The 22349-nt window shown below is 45.2% G+C and overlaps 1 protein-coding gene across 11 annotated transcripts in view; it reads right to left on the bottom strand.

Moving 5' to 3' along the window:
- The window catches only part of SLC45A1 (solute carrier family 45 member 1), a 56318-nt gene extending 34218 nt beyond the window's left edge, over positions 1 to 22100 (bottom strand). For 4 of the 11 annotated variants that reach the window (XM_039508847.1, XM_039508855.1, XM_039508858.1 and 1 more), the window contains exons 1-3: positions 21906 to 22047; positions 11145 to 11340; positions 10933 to 11009 (exon numbers count right to left, since the gene is read on the bottom strand). In XM_039508847.1, the coding sequence (XP_039364781.1) occupies positions 10933 to 11009; positions 11145 to 11340; positions 21906 to 22032 (400 nt within the window). In that variant the 5' untranslated portion in view covers positions 22033 to 22047. Of the gene's footprint in view, positions 1 to 6716; positions 9200 to 10932; positions 11010 to 11144; positions 11341 to 15853; positions 15985 to 21310; positions 21418 to 21508; positions 21876 to 21905 lie in introns of those variants that run through there. The other 7 variants (XM_039508851.1, XM_039508860.1, XM_039508852.1 and 4 more) reach the window with 7 other exon arrangements.
- Positions 22101 to 22349: the final 249 nt, after the last annotated feature.

Below are 22349 nucleotides of genomic sequence, written 5' to 3'. Positions count from 1 at the left end.
TGTGAGAGAGATGCATATACCAGGGGTTGCCAACTTACCCTGGCGAGCCGGGCCAGTTTGTTTTTCTGCCACGTCGTCAGGTTCGGCGGACCGCGGCTCCCACTGGCCGCGGTTCGCCGTCCCAGGCCAATGGGGGCGGTGGGAAGCCACAGCCACTATGTCCCTCGGCACTTCCTGCTGCCCCCATTGGCCTGGGATGGCGAACCGCGGCCAGTGGGAACCGCGGTCCCCCGAACCTGCCGACGTGGCAGATAAACAAACTGGCCCGGCCCGCCAGTGTGCTTATCCTGGCGAGCTGCGTGCCGGAGGTTGCTGATGCCTGGTATATACCATCACTTATTGTGAGAGGAGGAAGGGTGCAGTGAAAGAAAGATGGTCCAGAAACGAGTAATACTAAGGACACTGTTAGAGCCCAGAATGAAAGATTGGTAACAACAGGTAGGTGGTAATATGTTTTGGGCTCAAAGGGAAGCTGCAGACTTTAAGCAGAGAAGTGCCTCACATTGCCTGAATCATTTTGTGTAAAATGAATAGTGTCAGTGCTTCCAGAGTTTTGATGACAGTTGCTATCTGAGATTTGAAGCAGCTAACACCTTTGCAAAATTAACCACAGCTAGATTTAGTGCAGCCCAGTATTTAAGTAACACAACATTTTATGAGCAACCAGAGGTGTGGCTTTCATGTATGACTCACAAAAAAAAAGCAGCAAAGAATCCTGTGGCACCTTATAGACTAACAGACGTTTTGCAGCATGAGCTTTCGTGGGTGAATACCCACTTCTTCGGATGCAAGCAGTGGAAATTTCCAGGGGCAGGTGTATATATAAGCAAGCAAGAAGCAAGCTAGAGATAACGAGGTTAGATCAATCAGGGAGGATGAGGCCCTGTTCCAGCAGCTGAGGTGTGAAAACAAAAAAAAAAGTTTTGTGTGGATGAAAATAGACATTTTGGGCAGGGATTAAGCAAGGCCAGAATTACAATGCCGGGTGTGTGGGTAGAGGGGGTTAACACCTCTTTCAGTCTATACAAAGGCTAATCACAATATTACTAGTTAGAATTCTTTGCAATTATATTTGACCAATATTAAGTACATGATATAATTAAAACCCTACACTAATTTCCTGTGGAAATGACAGCTGAGAAACAGCTGCCAAAAACAGTCATTCAGCTACTATGTTTTGTTAATACTACCACTTTTATAAAATGTTATCAGGAAGTGAACACAATGCTTCCAGTAAATGAGTCCATTTTACATAGAACATGCCTGTAAGACTGGCAATTGATACAAAAAGTGAAGACCACAACATCTTTTGCTATCCTCTGTTTAAGCCTTTTCCTCTTCACCTTTGCATTCATCTTGTGCTGCAAGCTCCAAAGGGACATGATCCTCCTACTCCCAGTTGTCTTTGTGTAGCCACCTGTTGTCTCTTCTCTTATACTTAGTTTATAAACTCTTTGGGGGCAGGAAGTGTCTTTTTGTTCAGTGTTTGTGCGTAATCTAGCATGGGAGGGGCTAGGGGGCTTGTGGTCTAGGACCAGGACTTTTATGCACTATGGTAATATAAATAATTATTAATCCACTAGAAAGAAACACACCATGACCAAGCTTTTAGCCTGTGTATAACCCTGAATTCTTGACTAGTATACGATATGTATACCACAGGAATCTGTCACCAATTAGCGTATGTGCCCATCCAAAATGGCATCTTTGGGGAAGTTGTCATTACTCTGTCATTTCAAACCTGGATTTGCATCACCAAATCTTTAACAGGAATATAACCGAGGTTGATACAAGAAAATGTGAACTCCAGGTATGGAGGCCTGTAGTAATTGCACTTCAATGGGACCAGTGCCTGTTGCCACCTAGGAATTCCTGGGAACATTAGGTGGTTGCTACTAGTTGTTAATGGTGCTGTAAATTTTTAAGGTGTTGCAGAAAGTTTAGAACGTCAGTCAGCACTCCCAAAATTTGATTTACTTTCTGCTTTAGCTCCGTTTCATGATGTTAAAAAACCTCTAAAACCATTGGTATAAGGTGCCTAAACATTATGACTATGTACACGATATCCTGGGCAGGAATTCACAGCATCATTTGCTTTATGACAAATATACAGTTGGGAAATTGCTCTCACTTAAGTTGAGCCCTGTCACCCGGCAGGCAACCCAGTCTTCCTCATGGATGAGGCAGGGATTCTGGAGGAATAGTGGAAGCATTTATTATCCCTCAACTATAGATATGGAGTCTAGAAATATGTTAAATCACATCTAATCCATCTGAGAGGAGCCAGTGAAAGGAGTTCCCTTTTCTGGTTTCAAATCCATCAAGCAGTGGGGCTTCCACAACTTCCACTGGTAGATTATTGTACAGCACTTAAGTATGTATCCATATAGAACTGTGGTCCCCAACCTTTTGCATCTGGCAGGCACCAGACGATGAGCCACAGAGGACCATAGGGGCAAACGAGCAGCCACCGAAATGCCACCAAGCGGCAACATCAATAGGCAGCAGCACCAAAATACTGCTAACAAGCAGCAGCATCCAGAGGTCTCGCTGTCAAAAATCTGGATGACGCTGCTTGTCGGCGGATGCTTGTCCACCGGCCAGTACGTGGGCATACATAGATGCCTCGGTAGGCACCACGTTGGGGACCCCTGATATAGATGACCTTTTATAGGGTAACCCTACCTCTTGAGCTATTGAAGGTGTGATTGGTATTGATACATACTCCTATATTCCCCTCCTTCCATTCTAAAATGTACTCCTGAACTGTTAAGAAGATCGTAGTTGTAGGCATGTCTACTTTGCCAGCTGCGTGTCCTGACCAGACCTCCCCATTGAGCAAGGGGCTTCCTCTTACACAGTACTGACCTCTGCCAATCTCTGCCCTGGTGAACACATGCTGCCCAACCCCTGCACCTATGATCAAAAGCTCTTATCAAGGCATCACATCGTGCTTGTGCAAGTCTTATCACGTGCCAATGAATGAACAGAACCTCTGCTGGCTGGAACCTGCAGAGCTGCCTGTGTAGCAGAGAGGCGGATTACTTATGGGGGTAGCTGAAAACATGACTTGCGACCCACCCAGGATTTATCCCAGAAAATACAGGAATCCTATGCAGTCCAGGAATGTACACAAAAGATTCTCCTGCATCCTTGGCCAGTGCCCTCCAAAATTCGCTGCCAGGGAAAAGCATTAAGCCATGGAAAAGGTTCAGGGTACCTGAGGAAACCCTAACATAAGGCTTTTTAAAGGGAAAGTGGTCAGAGCACTGGAAAGCATCCTGTATAGAACAATCCTGCGCTGTCCTTGATAAAATGAAAAAAGCCTATTAGCTCACACAGTTCAGCTCCAAGGTCTATGCTTCAATTGACAAAAAAGAATGGTAGCGGTTCATGAGAGAAAGCGTTTGCTCTATCATGGAAAGACCAGTGATTGTAAATTTAGAGTAACACAGGCTTGTAGTATGCAATTCCTGTTAAAGTCAAGAGGAATTAGGTGACTAAAACCTTGGAAATTGGGGGGGGGAGAAGGGAAGAAGAGAGAAAAGGAAAGTGAAAGGAAGATTAGAAAGTTTAGATGCACAAAAATCAGGAACTTCCCAAACTTCATTATTAAGCAAGCGTAACAGGCCCATACACAGACTGCCTCCAGCTTGGGGAGGAAAATTGACATGGCTACACAAACAGGAGACATTTCAGCCCAGAGAATAAAGGACTTTTCTGCCTCCCCCATTCTTTCCCCCACCCACAAAAAACAAAGTTACAAGCACCTGAAAATGAACATGCTTCTGCCACCATAATAAAAAGTTTATGACTACCAAGAAGGGCACCACATAACATTATGTTGGCCCTGAGTTCACACTTTAATTGTTTGATTAAAATTCAGCATCCTTCTTAGCAGAAGTTATTTCTCAGAGATGTGATGCTCAGAGGATGATACGATTACATAGGTAGAATAGAAAGTTTTAAGTAGAGGAGGCTAAAGAGGGAGCAGGTTTCTTTTTAGCCACATTGGAAGCAAAAAGGTTTCAGCACACTAGTGTTCAGTTCACTATCTCCAGTCATGTTCTTTGCAATAAATCGGCACTGAGCATATATGACTAGGAGTTCCTGCAATACAGATATTCTTCCCAGAAGAGGCCATGGAACATTTCTGGAATTGGACTATTTACTATTATTCATGAATGCAGCAAGGCAAAAGAAAAAAAACAGAAGAACTTTTCCAGGGCATGGACTGGATTTTGTTAACAATCAATAGTGACTGTTTAAAATGCAGTTAGCGTGAAGGTCTGCAGGTACTAGCCCATAGTGCTTGGGGAATGACAACTTGCAACGGACTTTTCTTTTCACAGTGCGCATCCTCTTACTAGTGAGAATTAGTGGACAATGATTATTAGCAACTTAAAGCTCAGTAACTGCTCCAGCTTTACTCCATCTAAATAAAAATCTCTTGCCCCCTATAAAACTAGAATTACTGATGCCTGGGCTACCCCTCTGATAAAGTAAGTTAAGGTCGCACTGTTAGTGTACTGGACACTTTAGGTCATTATTAAGACCAAGTCTCTGTCCTGAGGAACTCAGGAGTCAAAAGAGATACCAGTCTTTGGCTGTGCTATACCAAACCACAGCAGTGTTATGAGTGAACAGAGATATCTGCTTCTTAATTTGAGTTTTAGTTTTGTATTTTGTTCATCTGAGAAACCGCTGCAGAAGGCAGAACCAAAGCTCTCAAACCTTTCAGAAGCAGAGAGCTTTAAGGAGAGACTTGAAAGAGAAGGTAAAGGCATGACAGATTGGGTTAGGGAGGGGTTTCCAGGCATCCGGGGCCACATGGAATGAGGCCTGGAGACAAAAGTGGGAGGAGGACATGAAGGGGGTGGTTAGTCATGCAGCTTGGGTGGAGCAAACAGGGTGAGGGGGTGAAGCAAAAGGAGAAACATTTCTAGTAAAGCGACACCCATTAGGCTACAGCATGACTGATAATCAGCACTGAAAACAGGCTGCAGTTTAGTATTGGAGCTGGTTTGTCAGCTACTGCGGGAAGATACCTGAGAACGTGTGGTGTGTTCAGGCACGTGATGAAATACAGCTCCACTTTAATGACAGGCTGTAGCAGCAATATCTAAATCCATACTCTAAGAGGAATTCACAAAAGCCCCAGTGCTCTTATAGACTGTATGAAACCCAAGCACAGAAATACTCCTGAGATGATGTATTCCAGTAGAGCTCAAACTAGCAGGGGAACAGGCTCACCTGGGTGGGTCTAGAGCAGACAATAGGACTGGAAGAAGAGGCAAGTGGCTACCTGAAAGGCACTTACCTTTCCTCTGGGCTTCCACAGCAAATAGCTCAGTGGTTTGAACATTGGCCTGCTAAACCCAGGGTTGTGAGTTCAATCCTTGAGGTGGCCATTTAGGGATGGGGAGGGGAGGAATCTGTCTGGGGCTTGGTCCTGCTTTGAGCGGGGGGCTACACTAGATGACCTCCTGAGGTCTCTTCCAACCCCCATATTCTATGAAACCCTCACTGCTGAGGGCTCTAAGGACAGCACAAGCCCAGTGACCCACATTTCTCTTCTCTGCTCCACTGGTACTCAATGAACCTGCTGGTACCTATGCAACTAGCCTGATAGCACCAACAACTCTGAGCAGGTTAGATGAGATTGTGGTAAAGTCACTATGCCAGAGCTACAGCAATGGTGGGAATTTAAGAGCTTCATGGAGGTGTAGCCTAGAGGTCTCTCTAACCGTAAGAGCTAAATAATTAGCTTTTGTTGAAAAAATAAAGAGCCCTGGGTGTGGAACCCCTACTTGCCTACTTCACAGGGTTATTTGGACTTAATAGCTAAAGTGCTTAGATTACAAGATCATTAAGTCAGGGACTTTATATCTGCATGCTTGTTTATTCACCGCTTGTTATGTACTCTAATATCTTTTCAGGGCTCATACACCAGGTGAATATTGTGTTGTATAAACAATGCTGCCAGCTTCTTTCCTATTGAACAGGAAAATTAGTTTGAGTACAGAGCTGTACTTTATTTCACCTAGAAAAAACATCCCTTCCCCTACCTTCCCTCTGTCCACTTTTGGACTTTTTAACCTCGGAACTTTTCAGGTCAGGATCACTGCTGAGCTCTTTTGTAGTCACACAGTGGGTAGCATATTGTGGGTGCTACCGGAAACAATCAATAATAGGTTTACTGATCTTGATAGTCTGTGTATCATGAATTTATGGCACATCTTATTGGCCAACATGATAAGTTAGACACACCCTAAAATAGGCTGGCAAAGCTACACAATAAAACAAGAACAGAAGATGGTATGTAATGTGAATGAGTAACACTGCTGTAGGAACCTTAAGATTAGATCAAGAATTGCAAAAGTTAACTGAAGCCTTAAAATGTTGTATTAACATTGTCTGCATTTACACAAATTTTCCTTTTAGAAAAGCCACACTGAAAACTAAGATGCATGAGACTTATAAACCACAAATAAAATCAAGAAACATTACATGTATCATAAATAAGTATATTATAACTTTATTAAATTCAAGACGACAATATTCAAAATAAAACAAAGTGAATAAAATCCTTTTGTTCAATACTGTACACAATGCAGAAATATCAGTGCATTTTCTATAGCATGTATTTCACCTTCATTTAGTTTGCACTAAAACATAAGTAAGCTTTAAAATAGCTCAAATATCTCATTCAGCAGTTTAAATTGTAAACAGCTTGTTCATTTCTATTAGGAGGAGAGCATTATAGCAATGGACCTCCATTAATGAGCACCTCTTCTCTTGTGCTTATCTATAAAAGGATAAATATGTGGAAGTATGCACAAGAAACAGCTAATGCACAAGTGTTGCATCTCCCCAGACCTAAATGGAACAGTGAGGCAGACCATGGGGGGAAAAACTGAAACAGAAAGAAGCAGTACTTGAAGCAAAGATAGATGTGACTGACATGGTTTGTAAATGGAATCATGTTTAAGTTTACTTCCCCCTCCCCTCCCCCCCCAAAAAAACAAAAAACAAAAAAGAAACCACACCACCACACAACCAGAAAATACTGAATAGAAACCAGAACACAAGACCAGCTTGTGTTGTGTTTCTGTTTATAATACAGTCAGAAGTTTGTATACTAGATAAGGATGTAGTCATTGCTGACCATTTACTAGCAATTGTGGATAGATATCTTTCCCCTGTCAATTTTAGGACACTAACATGCATTCCTTGGACCCTTAAGGAGAGAACAACGGGTGAAGGTTAGCAGTAGCTGGTCCAAGTCTCTGCTAGGTAAATCTGCCAAATTCTGCCATGTGCCTGTTAGTGGGTGAAAGAATCCAAGAGGCACGATAAAAAAGCAGAAGTCTAACCCCTGTTGGAAGCTATGTCACTAAATTCTACTTATCCTATTAAGTTTTCAAAATATTGGAGATATTAAAAAAACCACCATAGTCTAAACACTTTCCAATACACTTCCAAGTCTTAAGTAGATGTCAACTTCCTTCTAGCCAGTTAGCACATCCTAGCTAAAGAGAACAGGGTTTGTTCCCAGCAATGCCATCTTCTGCAAAAGATTTTAAAATGCCAAGCCTATCATTTTGGAAATGCCTGTGATATAGCAAAAATACTGTACTGCACTTTCTTCCCTGATTTCAGTTTTAGACATCGAAACTGGATTTTTTCTTAATATGCCTTTACAAAATATATTACTCTAGGATAGTGTATAACTGGCCAACGTAGCTATGGTTACTCCATGTGTTTGTATACAGTCTTCAAATTATACAGACCAAGACAGGCTTAGTCCAGACAAACAATTGAGAGATATGCAGCATAAGATGACTTGACCATTAATACTCCACTTTTCTGCTGAAATGGGAAAAATTCTATTACTTCATTATTTGAGAATCTTTCCTTGGATCTCAAAAAAAAAACTTAACCATATTGCTAAGATCTACTCCATCCTAAGCAACTATTGTGAATCATGTTCCAAGAATCTATGGAGAAACCACATAAGACAGGTGTTTTCGTTTCACGTGACCAACCATGTCCATTCTAGCTTTTGAGTCCTCCTTTGCTGTGGCAGCAGCTGTGGTGCAGTCACCAGACCAGGACTTCATTTCTGTGCTTGTGCGGATTTCTTCTGCTTCCCTGAAGAACTTCTCATACTTGTCCAGATATGAAGGCCTTTCAGGCAGCAGATAGTAGTGTGTTGAACTGGCCTTCTTACCATTTTCAATAATGGGAAGAATGCAAGGGACCCTGTTTGCAGATCCATCACTGTTTTGTCTTTGTAGAGCTTTGCTGCTGACATACTTAGGATCAGGGGCAAAGCTCTGTGTGGGGGGCATGACCCCATTGAGGTACAATGGCAGACTTTTAGGGCTTGGTGTACGGGAATTGCTCCGTGATAAAGGTTCTCTTGGGGGCACTTTGGGAGGCCTGTCTTCATCACTGTATGCGCTAGAAGCAACTTCTGCTGACCACCTTCTATAATCCGGTTTGAGCACCCTAGGAGGTATGGGAACCCTAGGGGGGACCTCTGGTTTGTCTTCATCAGAATTAGGAGAAGCCCTATTTAAGTGGCTAGATAGCCTCACTACTGGTTTATTAAATGATCCAGCTGGCCCCGAATGAGACCTGCGTAAACGGCGATGCTGCTGTTGTGGAGGAGGACATGGGGTTTGTGTACATCCATTTAGGTTAGTTGTAGAGTTGGCATCTTCTGATTTCGGTCCTGCTGGGGCATCAAAATAGGCATAATTGATCTGTCCACAGCCCCTAAAGCTCCGCCTACTTGGAGCACTGGATTTAAAAGGAGGAAGTCCATAATCATCTAACAAAAAGTCAGTGTCTGAACTGGTTAAGAATTCCACCTCTCTATCAACATCATCTGGAGAGAAGTCCTCAAAAATGGGCAGTGGTGGTAGTGGCCTAGAGCTGCGGTCATTGGAAGATGCAGAAGAAAACTGAGGTGGCCCACTCTTTGTTGGTGTATGAGGAGGCATCTCCTCAGAAACACAGCCCACAGTTACCGACAGTTTGCTAAAATTAGGAACAAGATGATCTTCATGTTTTGAACTAAGCTTCTCACTTTTGGGACTAAGAGGAGATGGGCTGGATTTCTGAGGTGAGATCCTGACACAGCTTTCAGTAAAGCAGTAGCCATTTGTTGGTACAGGATTTGAAATGTGCCCTGGAAGGGAAAATAAAGTTAAGAATGTCCGTCTACATCCCCACCACCATGAATTTAGATCTAGCCATTCATTTGCCCCCAATTCAGCATTAGGAAAAAAAATGCACCCTTAATACCTTAATTAACAAAAAACTCTTAACTACAGTAATCCTGAAACACACCTGCATAATATGTTTATGAACAGCCAGTTGTTGTCCCCTACATATAGCTTGCTTTACACAGCACATCACATGCATCCTCAGAGTACTCCTAGAGGGATTCTGCAAGACCGCACCTGCAGAAGATGCCCTGTCCTCCCTCTGTGGATTTCCTGTGTTTCCCTGCAGAAAACAGCAGGGAAGCAAAGGAAAGCTGTACAGGGGGGAGGGTGACAATGGTTGCAGTTTGGGAGAGGATTGCCCCCCGTCCAGAGGCAAGGCATGGGGGCACACAGGGTCACATGCCACTGCCCCACCCCTTATTCTGCAAGCACAGAGCTGCCCAGCTGAAGGAGGCTGTGTCTCTGCTCTGATGACTCCACAGCTGAATGCTGCCTCCTGTGTCCTAGTGCCAGTCATGCTCCCCTTCTGTGTGCTGGGAGCCTTCCTGCTTTCTATTATGTGCAATGGCATGTGGTGTCCCCTTGGGCCTGCTTAATGGGGGAGCCCCAGCTGCTGCCATCGAACCCTCACCCTGACAAGCCCTACCACCCTACACTCAGATTCCTCCAATGAATCCCCCATACCCAGACCTCCACCCCACTGATCCCCCACCAGCTGCACCTGAATCTCCACCCCATCAAGCCTCATCTCCCCACACCCAAACCCCCCGCTGAGCCCCAACTACCTTCACCTGGCTCTCCTGCAGAGTCCCATTGCCCCTGCAACCGGAACACCTAAACAAGCCTGTGCATTCAGATCTCCCACTAAGCCACCCACACCCAGATTGCCCCACAGAAACCTCGTACCTGGATTCCCCCACATTAAATCCCTCCACACTTGGATCCTGCTGGGCTGAGCCTGCCCAGCCACACCTGGAGGACCTGTCACAGAGGGAAAGGGCCCTGGGGCAGGCCCAGCCCTTGCACTGTGTCAAGGTCAGGTGCAGCCTCACTGCTGAGTTCTGTACTGGGGGGAGGTGGTGGTGGCTTCAGGGTGATCTCCCACCTCAATGCGCCTCCTGTGTGCCCCACTGCCATGCCGGAGCCACATTTATTTATTGACAAATAAAATTTGCTGAATTTTGCAGAATTTTAAAATATTTTATGCATAATTTTTTGGCACAGAATTCCCTCAGGAGTATCAAAGGGAGAATATTCAACTTATATATGACTTATATTATAGCAGAGCTCCAGTTAAATAATACTATTAGAGACCCATGGCACAACTTACATTAAAACAGGGCTGTGTCTCCAGGGTAGATGTTTTAAACATGCAGTTGATTTGCCCCAACCACTTTGCAACTATTTCCACTGAGTTCTATCCTTGTAAGCAGGTTTTGCTAAATATTTGACATTCAACTTCTTACACACTTACACTAAATATTTTCCTCAGAACAAATAAGATACTAGGCAAAAATTCAGAAATGCATTGGAAGGAGCTAAAGTAGTGTTTAAATTCTGTCACTAGAGGGCAGCCTGGTGTCTAAATTCAGAAAGTCTCCTACCGCAGATAATAAAAGGGACAGATTTTCTCCAAAACCACTTCCATTAAACAGTTTACATCAATACATCTCAAAATCTTCAGTGTACATACCAACACATGTACAATTTTGCTGTGCTGATGGATTCAGATTATATGGCATCGCTATAGGTTCCATGTTAAAAAACGTCCTGAAAAGGAAAAAAAATATTCTGAGCTAAGTGAACCAGTTATTGGGTCCACCTATGTCACATGCTTGATAAGAACTCTCAAATCCATCTGCAAGGTTTATTCCCCTCCCCCCTCACACACACACACACACTTACTTTTCAAACCCATTGTGGCTGCTCCAGCAGGTTTTCAGACTCCCTATGCCTTGGCCATTATGGAGAAATCCAGTCTTTAATGGACCTCTCATCTCCTGAGCAGCAACTCCTGCTGTTGACATTGTGCCTTGCTCCGCAATGTCTCCAAACTTTAGAAATCCACAGTTCTTGCCAGGTACCCTGCAGCTTTCATTCCCTTCAGAGGAGAGGAGGATGTAAGTACCACTAAGCAAACATGAGTGAGTCTCCCATTTTAAATGCCACCTGACTCTCTGAATTACAGTGACTCCTTTGTGCAAGGACCCCTCTGGCCCAAACACCCGCTGAAAAGAAGGAAATATTTCACACATCAAAAGTGTTTGCCGTTCTGTTTTTGTGACTATAAAAACAAATCCAACAATTAGAATAAGTTCTGTAAGTGTTCATTTTGGGGGAAAAAACATCAATCCAAAGATTTTCAAGTTTCAGCAAAGACAGGTGATGAATAGAAGTTTTATACCAGCAAATTAAGACCTTGTACACATACAGAGTTACTCAGACACCAATTTTGCCAAAACATACAAAGATTCGTATAACATTGTATTAGACAAACCTCCCTCTGTATTACTGTGATAAGGAATCACTTTGCCAAGAGTTTTAACCTAAAAGGAAGCCGAAGCACAATAGCCTGACTTCAAATCTAATCTCGTCAAAGACTCACTCTAATAGACTGAATATAAAGTGACTGCTTAAATCAAAGGTTTGATCAATCCACAAGCGTTTCAGATAAGATTATATTGAATAATCGCTTTAAGTGTTAGCTACTAGAAACTAATTTGTTCGTCTAAGTTTCCTCCTAGCATGTATCCCACAACAGTTCCAAGCTATGGGGTTAAGCAAATCTAAACAAAGTGGAGTCATCCTTTTCTACGAAGACTGTTTTGAATGTGTGCACAATAGTTTAGTAGACACAGACATCAATCCATATCACACTGGGCAAGTGTCCTAAACTAGAATGTTTGTTCCAATTGGCGTTTGACTGCTTATGTCATGAAGATGTATCAACATTTTAAGTCTTCACTTGTTGCCTAGAGAACAGGTAAGGGCTCAATTTACTAGCTACTTGACACTTGTTAAGTTGCTAGAAGTGGCAAGAATTAGAAAATGCAGTTTAAAAATAATCCTTAGGCTAAAATACTAAGAATGGGTCCAAGCATTCACACTAAGTTGAAAACACTAGGGTAAATCAAATCTATTGTGCTTACAAGAACTGGCAAGACCATAGAGAAAGTGTCTGTTGCAGTATAAAAAAACAAGATGAAATAGGAAGGAGACTGGTGTTTAAATAGTTTGAAAGCACACGTAGAATAGAGTGCTTGCTCTGACTACATGAAAAAGCCTGCAGGGATTCTAAGAGGACCAGCCTCCACCTGCTCCCATGCCAAAACCACTAGTAGTAATTAGTGTGTGTGTCAACCTCCTAAAATGCTGTCTAAATCTCAGCTTTCAGAGTGATTGTGCAACTACTGCCTGCTTTGAAATCCCCTTGGAGTTTTAAGCTTCCATTTCAATAGACACTTAAATATTACACTCAAAAAGGTACTTCTCATTGTTTCCATCACCTAGTTTTCTGAATTAAAAAAATAAAGACAAGTTGTGCGTTCATAAAGCCTACTCACTTCTAACAATAATCTCTTTGTGAATTCACAGAAGGTGACCTGCCTCTACATTTCAATAGGGAAATGTGAATGGACTGTTATGAAACTGTCCCAGCTTCCTACATTCTTGAAGTGGGAGTAGGAGGGGAAGCAAAAAAGGGCAACATAACTGCATGTTCTTTACTACCAAGTCAGTTTTACCTTTTTGCACCCTGGGTTTAAAGCGTTTGTGCTACTATTTTAAAATATGTAGCAAGCTGCTTAGCATTGTGAACTTGAAGCTTAGTAAAGAGAAAACCCTGGGAATCTATAAGAGACAGCTGCATTAACTCTTGCTTTTGGATGCTACACTCTCAATAAGGTTACTGAGGAATACTATTGAAAGTCAGTATTGTTCATGGATTTATGAACATAATTTGCAGCAGAAACTCATTTTACAGAGAAGGTGGGGTTATCATGTGACAGTTATTGGGTTTGTGGATTAGCAAAGATTTAATAAAATATTGTACTGTCAAATCACATGACAATGTAATTCATTTTACAAAATATAATAGGATATACTACTATCCATACCATAAATAAAGCTAAACTGCACTAAAAGTAACCAAACTACCATTTCCTTGGTTTATGATGTTTGTTGTGCAAATGAGTTAGCTAGCAAGTTTGGTTTTCACAATGGGTTCCACAGTTATGCTGATAAACCCTACTTGCATAGACTAAAGTGATAGATACAGAAATATTTTCAGGAAGTCTTCACAGGCTTGTATCTAGTCAAGAAGCTAAGTTACTATAAAGGAAAACTACAATTAGTTCTTGCTTCAGTCACTAAACTCGGGAGACCCAAGCTAAAGCAATGCAAAATAATGTGTTTGTGGCAGTTTGGTTAGCAATGTAACCGTACAAGGAGAGAATTAAATTTAAAAACATTCTTCCCAGACCATATTGCCACAAGTATAAATATTTGGATGTTATGATAGCATGTAATATATGGCATGCCCTATGTAGATTTTTTAGCTCTCCTTCTGAAAAAGAATACATCTATGCACATACTACAATTACATTGCAGCTATAATATTTGTTTTTCCATATCTGACCAGAAATTAAAATGTGAATTTCCATTTCTCAGCTCCAACTCAATCTATTGTTGTGATCTTGCAGCAATGTTTTATCAGCCATTTTTTCTGAAAGCTATAGACTATTTAGATACCTCAGTTATTTATTGGCATTTCTGTCAGGCAATCACCATCACAGTACTCAAATGACTCCTGGGTGAATTCCGTGCCACTCTGCGTGCACAGAATGCATGTCTCCCACAGATTTCTTTGCTTCCCCACAGAAAAATGACTTTGACAGGGAAGCAAAGGGAAGCTGCAAGAGCAATCACGCACCACTCCCTAGCAGCGCAGGTACAACATTTCGGGCACCCAGAGCAGCCGGCTGAGAGGTAAACCACCACAGGACTGAGCCAGTGGCTCCTACCCTGAGCCGGGGTCAGCTGCTAGTCCTAGCTTGGATGGAGGCAGGAGAGGACAGGACTTTCTCTTCCCCTGCAAGAAATAGCCAGAGCTGTGTCAGACCAACCCCCAGAAACCTCCTCCAGCTGCAGGAAACAACATCCTCCCCTGCTTCCTGCCCCCATCACTCCTCAGCTGTGGGGGAAGGGGTCACTGTACAGGGAGCTGCTCCCACATCCACTCAACCTCTGTGCATCCAGACCTCTCATACTCAGACTTCCCTGCCAAGCCTCACCCGGTACATCCAGAACCCTGCTGGCCCTCCTTGCCCAAACCCCACCCCGCTGAACCTCAACCCCTGCATCTGGAGCCCCCTGAACCCAGACTTCCAGCCTCCAGACCCCCACCCCTGCACCCAGATCACCCCCCACTGAGCTCCCTGCACTCAAACCATCAACCTGAGCCCCCACATCCAGACCCCCACACCACTGACCAACAACTGTACCCAGACCACACCCCACCAAGTCCCATTCCTCCAGCACACAGATTCTCCCCCATCCCCACTGAGACCCCTACATCCAGACCCCTGCGCAGAGCCCCAAAAACCTTCATCTGGAAGCCCCTGCAGAGTCCCATTGCCCCTGCAGAGTCCCATTGCCCCTGCACCTGGAACCTCCCCAATGAGCCTCTGTGCATCCAGATCCCCCCCGACACCTAGACCCCCCCACTGAATTGCCTGCACACAGATTGTCCTACATGGAATCCTCTCACCCCACAGTGAACCCCTCCACACTTGGATCCTGCCTGATTGAGCCTACCTGCCCCACACGTGGTGCAGACAGGCATGGTCCCTGGGTGTTTCTGGGGCAGGCCCTGGCCTTGTGCTGTATCAGGCTCAGATGCAGCCTCACCACTGAGTTGTGTCCTAGGGGTGGCTGCAGGGTGATCTTCCACCTTCATGCAGCCAGTGGCTTTGCTCCCCACTGCCATGCTGGAGCCTCTGCATTTGACAACTAAATGTTGTCAAATTTTAAAATATTGTGCACAGAATTATTAATTTTGTCACCACAGAATTTCCTCAGGTGTATCAAAGTATTCTGATATGCACAGGAGGTCAAACTATGCCTTAAGGATGCACCACACATAATGGAATTGGATGCAATTTGCAGTGAAAATTGTTGAATGCCTACAAAAAACCTGGACAAGGATTACACTCTGTGATGCTACCTGCTGAAGGGATAAAAGATCATGCTCTATGACAGTGGTCCCCAACCTTTTCTTCTGGCGGGTGCCAGATGAAAGACCGTGGCGGCGGTTGAGCATCTGCCGAAATGCCGCCGAATTTCAGCAGCGACACCTCTCAATGACATTGCTTGTCGGCGGCAAGCAGCGTCATCGAAGGGTGTCGCTGCCAAAATGCCGCCGAATTTCAGCGGATGCTCAACCACTGGCTAAGATGTGGGCCCATTTAGATGCCTCCGCGGGCACCACGTTGGGGATCCCGCTCTATGACGTAAGGAGTTAAAAGCTACATCCATCTACTATACATTCTCAGAAGGAAAAAAATTGCTACTTTAAAAGCAGTAAGAACACATGTTCTTAACCTAGTTTTGCTCACCTTGCCACTACGTATCATTAATGAATCTCAGAAGCAATTCATAGGAGGGGCACATTTTTGTCATACAACTCATCCGTTCAGCTTAGCTCTTCCTTATTTGACAATATGATGTAATTTCCTCCTATAATATACTTTTAGAAGGAGATTTCTGTTAATTTAGAATGATAGCTAACCCTTTGTGCTGTTTTTAACATTTAACCATTTCAGATCCTAATTAGAAAGCCTATTGATGTTACTATTTAATCTACTTCCTGAAACTCATGGCATACTGTAATTAGGCTTTGAAAGTCTAGTTTCTCCAGTGGTCATTATATAATGCCAAGAAACCCACATCCGGCAAACAATCCTAATAACATGACTTGTTTGAAACCATTTGTTTTATACATAGTTGTATCTTATTTGTAGAGCACCATAAGTGTCCTCAGTGCTTTTCAGAGCAGCAAGACAGTTTCTAATCTACAGCTGTGATCTAAATCACAGACTAAAAATTCAATCCTTTATTTGGATTTTTCAACCATGAGCATCAATCTTTAGGTACAGTATATAAACAAAACAGAGACTTAAAATATATTGGATAACCCTTAGACAAACTGATCTCTCAAGCACCTGCTTTGTCTCATCAATCTCAAAAAGCGTCATGGACAAATTATGTTTTAGGGAGAGATTTGAGCAAAGAGAGAGTGGTATCTTGGTGCACACAGACAGGAAGACTGTTCAAAGCATAAAGGGCAGCAAGTAGGGTGAAGATGACAAAGGAACAAATAGCAGCTTGTAAAAAGATGAACAATAGGTAGAAATAAAATCAGAAGTGGGCAGAAGGGGAGTTGTGCAGAAGCTTAAAATTGTGGCAGAAGGAGAACAGCTAAAGCAACTAGAACAGCTGTGGAAGAAAGTGATTTTTGGATGGACTGAAGGGACTTTTCTATTTGCCATCTACAGGGGACTTAGCCCAGGTTTTAACTGTACTTAATTCAGTGATCCAAAAAAACCAACAACAGTATTTCAGGGAACTTCTAAATTGGGGACTAAAAACTAACAATTAAGTAGTGGAATGAGTGCCCTGCCTCTGCTTGTCAGATTTCAGTCTCATGCTCAGCCTTGGTATACAGCAGTGGTTCCCAACTACTCCATCATTTTCAGGAGTCTGAGTTTGGCTCTGGGCAGCGGGGCTTTCGCTTGAGCCCCAGGAGGCAGGGCTTGGGCTTCAGCATGTATCTTAGCTTCATGGGGCCCCTGCTTGCCACCCCCTAATGCAGGCCCTGCAACCGCCCTAAACCCATCCTCTGGTTGAGAAACATTGATATTGTAGATAGAGCAGTATAAAGAAGTCAGTGCCTATATGAATTTTTAGCTTATACTGACTTTGCTAATGCTTTTTATGTAGCCTGTTGTAAAACTAGGCAAATATCTAGATGAGTTGCCATACCTCCTGGAAGACCTCTACTGCCACTCCCACTCCATTAACAGGGTATGTGCACACCTGGTTGACAACCACTGGTCTATAGTATCAAGTCTTACAGTGGATATAGTCAGCTCACATTTAAAAAATAAAAGACAACACATAACTGGCTCAAATTGTGCCAACACCTAAGTAACTATGCTAAATTTGATAAATTCCACATTACTGTACCAGAAATGCAGAATTAAGACTTTTAACTTCTACAATACCTCATGTGCTGGGAAAGGAGGGAAGGGTTCAGGTCAGCTTCAAGGTGAGGGTCATGCATCAAAACTTTAATTTCCTCTCTCCAAAAGAAAGGTGTTAACTAAGCCCTAAAGAAACCTGTCAGCTTTCTGTCTGGGGCCTATTAGATTATTTGGATTTCAAAGGCAACTTGCAAAAGACAAATGGGTTATGTGGCCTTTTTTAGCTTCTTAATGGTACATAAAGATGGCCTGAGAGGCTTGGTTAAAATATTCTGCTTGTTTTCTACATGCAAAATGCAGACCACATCTGCCCTGGAGAACTCTATGGTGGTGGTAGAACTACTAAAAACAACATCAAGAGACTAAAAGATCAGACTTCAGTTTGGCTATTTAAGTTGTAGGTTTGATGTTTGTTTTTGCTACTACCTATTTTAACTCCTGTGTCTATTCAGTACTGAAGACAAAGGCTGTCTTTGTTAAAGATTCACACTCTCCTCTTCCTCCCCTTTCCCCCCCCCTTCAATTAATGTGTATGAGCTCACAATAAGCACCTGAGGCAAGCCCCCACTCCCCTGCCTCCCTGTGCCAAGATTAGGAAAGTAGATCCAGCATTCACAATCTTTTCAAAAGGTAAAGGCCGTCTACATTGGTAACTAAAGGACAAAAAAGTGTTGTTAACCCACCCCTCAAAGACAAAAGTTTTGCCAACAAATAACACTTTACCTGCAGGAGAACTCTTCGGCAGGAACAGCAACTTTTCATTGTGCCCCCTCCCCGCCGCACTGCCCTCGTCCCACCCACACTCCAGTCCTTCCCTCAAGGCCACACCCCACCCCCACCTCTTCCAGGCCCTTCCCCTGAGTGCACCATGTTCTCCATCCTTTCCCCTGCCCCAACAACTGATTGCAGAGGCAGGAGGCACAAGAAGGGAGGGAGAGGTGCTGATCCGTGGTGCCCGGCAGTGGGCAGGAGGCACTGGGGGGAGGGAAGGGGAAGGTGCCGATAGTGGGGCTGCTGGTAGGTGCTCAATACCCATCATTTTTTCCCTGTCGGTGCTCCAGCCAGAGAGCACCCACAGAGTCTGCACCTATGGATGGGACAGCTCTCTCCTGGCAACAACCAACCAACAACTACACTGCACACCTTTTAGTGGCACAGCTGTAGCAGCATAGTCAAGAAGAACACTGGGAGCTGGTGGAAAGAGTGCCTCTGAACACTGGTGTGCATCCTTCAAACACTGTAGACATGGAATGACAAAGATTCAAAAATCTGCCAGTTACCTTGTCTCTCAGAGCCTTTGCCATCCAATATACCATCCTTACCTGCAGACCAGAAACAACAGTATAATTTAGCCATGATCTATTAAGAACCCTCGAGCTGTGGATAAGTTCCATGAGACCACTGAAGTTTCAAAGGGCAGCAGCTGCAGCAGCAGCAGGCAGTGCAGCACAAACACAAGCAACTGGCGCTGCATTGGCGCTGCAGCGCACGCGCGCAGTCCAGGCCCCAGCCAGCCCAGCCGCCTCGCGCGCCCCTGTCCTGTCCCCCAGCCACAGAGGGGGAGGACAGGGGGAGTTTTTTTTTTCCAGCTGGCGCGCTGCGCTGACACCAGCGCTCAGCGCGCTGCCGCTGCAGCGCTGCGCGGGCAGCGCTTTGAAGTTTAAGTGTAGCCATAGCCAAAGCCACTATACACCATTCATATTGTGCAATTAGAGTAGTGTGCATTCACAGGAATCATAGAATCATAGAATTCAAGATCAGAAGGGACCATTATGATCATCTAGTCTGACCTCCTGCTAGATGCAGGCCACATAAGCCGATCCACCCACTCCTTTAGCAAGCGACCCCTGCCCCATGCTTCGGAGGAAGGCGAAAAACCTCCAGGGCCACTGCCAATCTTCCCTGGAGGAAAATTCCTTCCCGACCCCAAATATGGCGGTCAGCTGAACCCCGAGCATGCGGGCAAGACTCTCCAGCCATACCCTCTGGAAAAAGGTTATGTACAGAATGAAGATATATATGTTATACATAAAGTGTACAGTGCTATCTTTGGTTTTGACCATTACAAATAGGCTATTTTGGAGGAAAAAAGCCATGAGCATATTAAGGGCTAGAGTGATTAAGAAAATTTCAGTCATCTTATGCAAAAAGCAGCATCTGAACCCACAAAATGCCTTCAGTTTATTTAAAGGTTAACAAATCAACTAGAAGGAAAAAGAGTTGCTACTACCCACTCTGATGCTTCAGTCAGGGGGGTGGGGGGGAGGGAGGGAGAAGAGGAAATTATGACAGAGTTATAACTCCTGAAAACAGAAGTGTGTAATGGAAATACTAGACCTATAAGTAGCCACATTGAAGTGTGCTGCAATGAGTTAGACAGTAAATGTGTGACGTGTAACTAGTTTCTATAAAACTAAATTCAAAAAAAAAAAAAAAACACACAACACCCCACAAACTTCCTTTCTATGGTGCTTACGAAGTGTACATGTTGGTGCAGACTTTTAAACTATACATTTGTTTTCTCTGTAACTTCTACAGCTTGGTGATAGAGTGGTCAATTGCAAATTCATGTAAAGCTGTACCTGCAATTTCAGTTAGGAGCTTTCAAAGAAACAAAAATAAATCATTTTCTGGCTCAGTTTCTTCATTCCTAACAGAAGATTTTGTTAATGTGCCAACACATTTTAGGATGAAGAATGGGGGCCTCAATGCTGGTGCAATACTTAAGCACACTGAAGTCACTGAGTACTGATGTGAGTAAAGTTATACATACATGTTTGTAGGATCATGGCTTAAAACTGGAACATATATTGTGTATTTTACTGCTTGGTAAAATTAATGTAATTAAATTCCCTGGAGTATGCGCAAATAGCACTACAACATCTAGTAGGAGGCCAGGTTAAATAATAAACAGGAAAATGTCTCCCCGTCCCATTCTAAAATCCAAATATTTAGTTAACCACTGCACTTATTAAATAAGAAGTTAGCATAATAATTATGACTGAGAGAAGCAAGGGTAGACAGGATACAAGTGTCATCTTTTTTGGATCAACAAAAGTAAAAAAATCACTAATTTTTGGACCCAAAACATCTTGTCTTCAGATACTGGCAGGTGACTCAAAAGTTAGGTGATTCTGTAATTTAGTTTGTCCCATAACATATCATTACAAACTCAATAGTTTTTCTTTCAGGACCACTGTGACTAGTCTGAAATAAGGTAAACAATTAATGGTGAAGACTGACTAAAAGATTTCCCTTGCCTTCCATTGATCTTGGAGCTAAAGTTTCAGTCACAGCCCCTAAGCTGTGCTACGATCCCAGTATCTGTAAACTGAACTTAGGGAAGCACTTAAAGCAGGGGTTCTCAAACTGCGGGTCAGGACCCTAAAGTGCATCATGAACCCACTTTAATGGGGTCCCTGGGGCTGGTGTTAGATTTGCTGGGGTCTAGGGCCAAGGCCTGAGGGCTTCAGACCTGGGCAGGAGGCCAAAGTTACATGCCCCCTGCCCAGGGCTGAAGCCCTTGGGCTTCAGCTTTGCCCCCCCGCGCCAGCCCAGGGCGGCGGGGCTCGAGCTCCAGTCCTCCCGCCTGAGGCCACGTAGTAATTGGTGTTGTCAGGAGGGGGTCACGGTGCAATGACGTTTGAGAACCACTGACTTAAAGTACAACTTAAAAAAAGGTAGAGCTCCGGCACCTCCAGCTGGAGCCTTAGCCCTCGGACAGTCCAGTCTATGTGGGGCCCAACCCGCTCTGCTAGAACCGGGATAAAAGCAGCTGCTGACGAGCCCTAGAGTTAAACGGTCACTGACCCGCAGCGCCGAGCGCCGTCGTCTCGAGGGACCAGGAAACAGCCGGGCACTTGGGGCTTCAGCCGCCCCTTCCCTCACCCGGCAGCGGCCTGGCCGCCAGTCCCGCCCCACCCCACCCGGCTGGCAGGTGCACCTGAAAACACCCAGACGCCTCCGCACAGCTGCGGCCCCAGCCCGAGCCACGGGTGCGTGACTCACCCGCCAGTCACGGTCCTGCCGCCCCCGGGCGCTGCTCTGCCGGCGCCGCGGCTCGCCCCCTCCCAGCGCCGGCATCGACCGGCCAACACGGCAGCCCCCGCCAGCCGCGGGAGCGCGACGCGCCTTCGCTCGGCTGCCCGCGGAGGCTCCGGGCCCGCCGCGCTGTGGGGAGCGGCCTCTCCCCGAGAGCCGCGACTGCTCGGTGCGGCGGCCGCAGGCAAAGCCAGGCTGGAGGGGCCGGAGGCCCCCGCGCCTCCCCGTAGGGCCCAGCTGCCATGGCAACGAGCGCTCCGAGAGCGCTGCCTGGAGCGGTGGCGGCCGAGCCCAGGGTCGCTGGGGGGGCCGCCCCGCGGGGGGCAGCTCCCGGCGCAGCCCAGCAGCCCCGGGAATCACTCACCCAGACGGCGCCCCGGCTCCGCATATCCCTGCCCGCCTTGGGGGACACTGCGCATGCGCCACACTCCAGCCCCGCTAGCACGGTCCCAGTACCTCCTGCCCGCCCGGGGCTTGCTGCCGCCTTTCATAGGTTGGTGGGCGTGGCCAACCCTGTAGACCACGCCCCTGCCCGGGCCGCACCCCCCCGCCATCACCGGCTTCAGAGATAAGCCTTAAAGGGGCAATGGCCAGCTGGCGTGCGCGAGACAGGACACGGCGGCGTGGGGTCCTCCAGTGGCACGTGCAGCTGCGCAGGCGGAGGGTTGCTCTAGCAACGGCTCCTGGCGTGCAGGCTGCCGCCTAGTCTGGCCTTATTCCTCCCGCTACAGCACTATCCTGCTTGCATGGCCTGCCTCTGTGCAGCCCCCTGCACAGCCAGCCGTGGTGCCACTGCTGTGCAAGGCAC

This window comes from Mauremys reevesii, linkage group 21 (assembly GCF_016161935.1).
Source record: "Mauremys reevesii isolate NIE-2019 linkage group 21, ASM1616193v1, whole genome shotgun sequence".
Taxonomy (NCBI): domain Eukaryota; kingdom Metazoa; phylum Chordata; order Testudines; family Geoemydidae; genus Mauremys; species Mauremys reevesii.
This window is presented reverse-complemented; position numbering and strand designations above follow the sequence as displayed.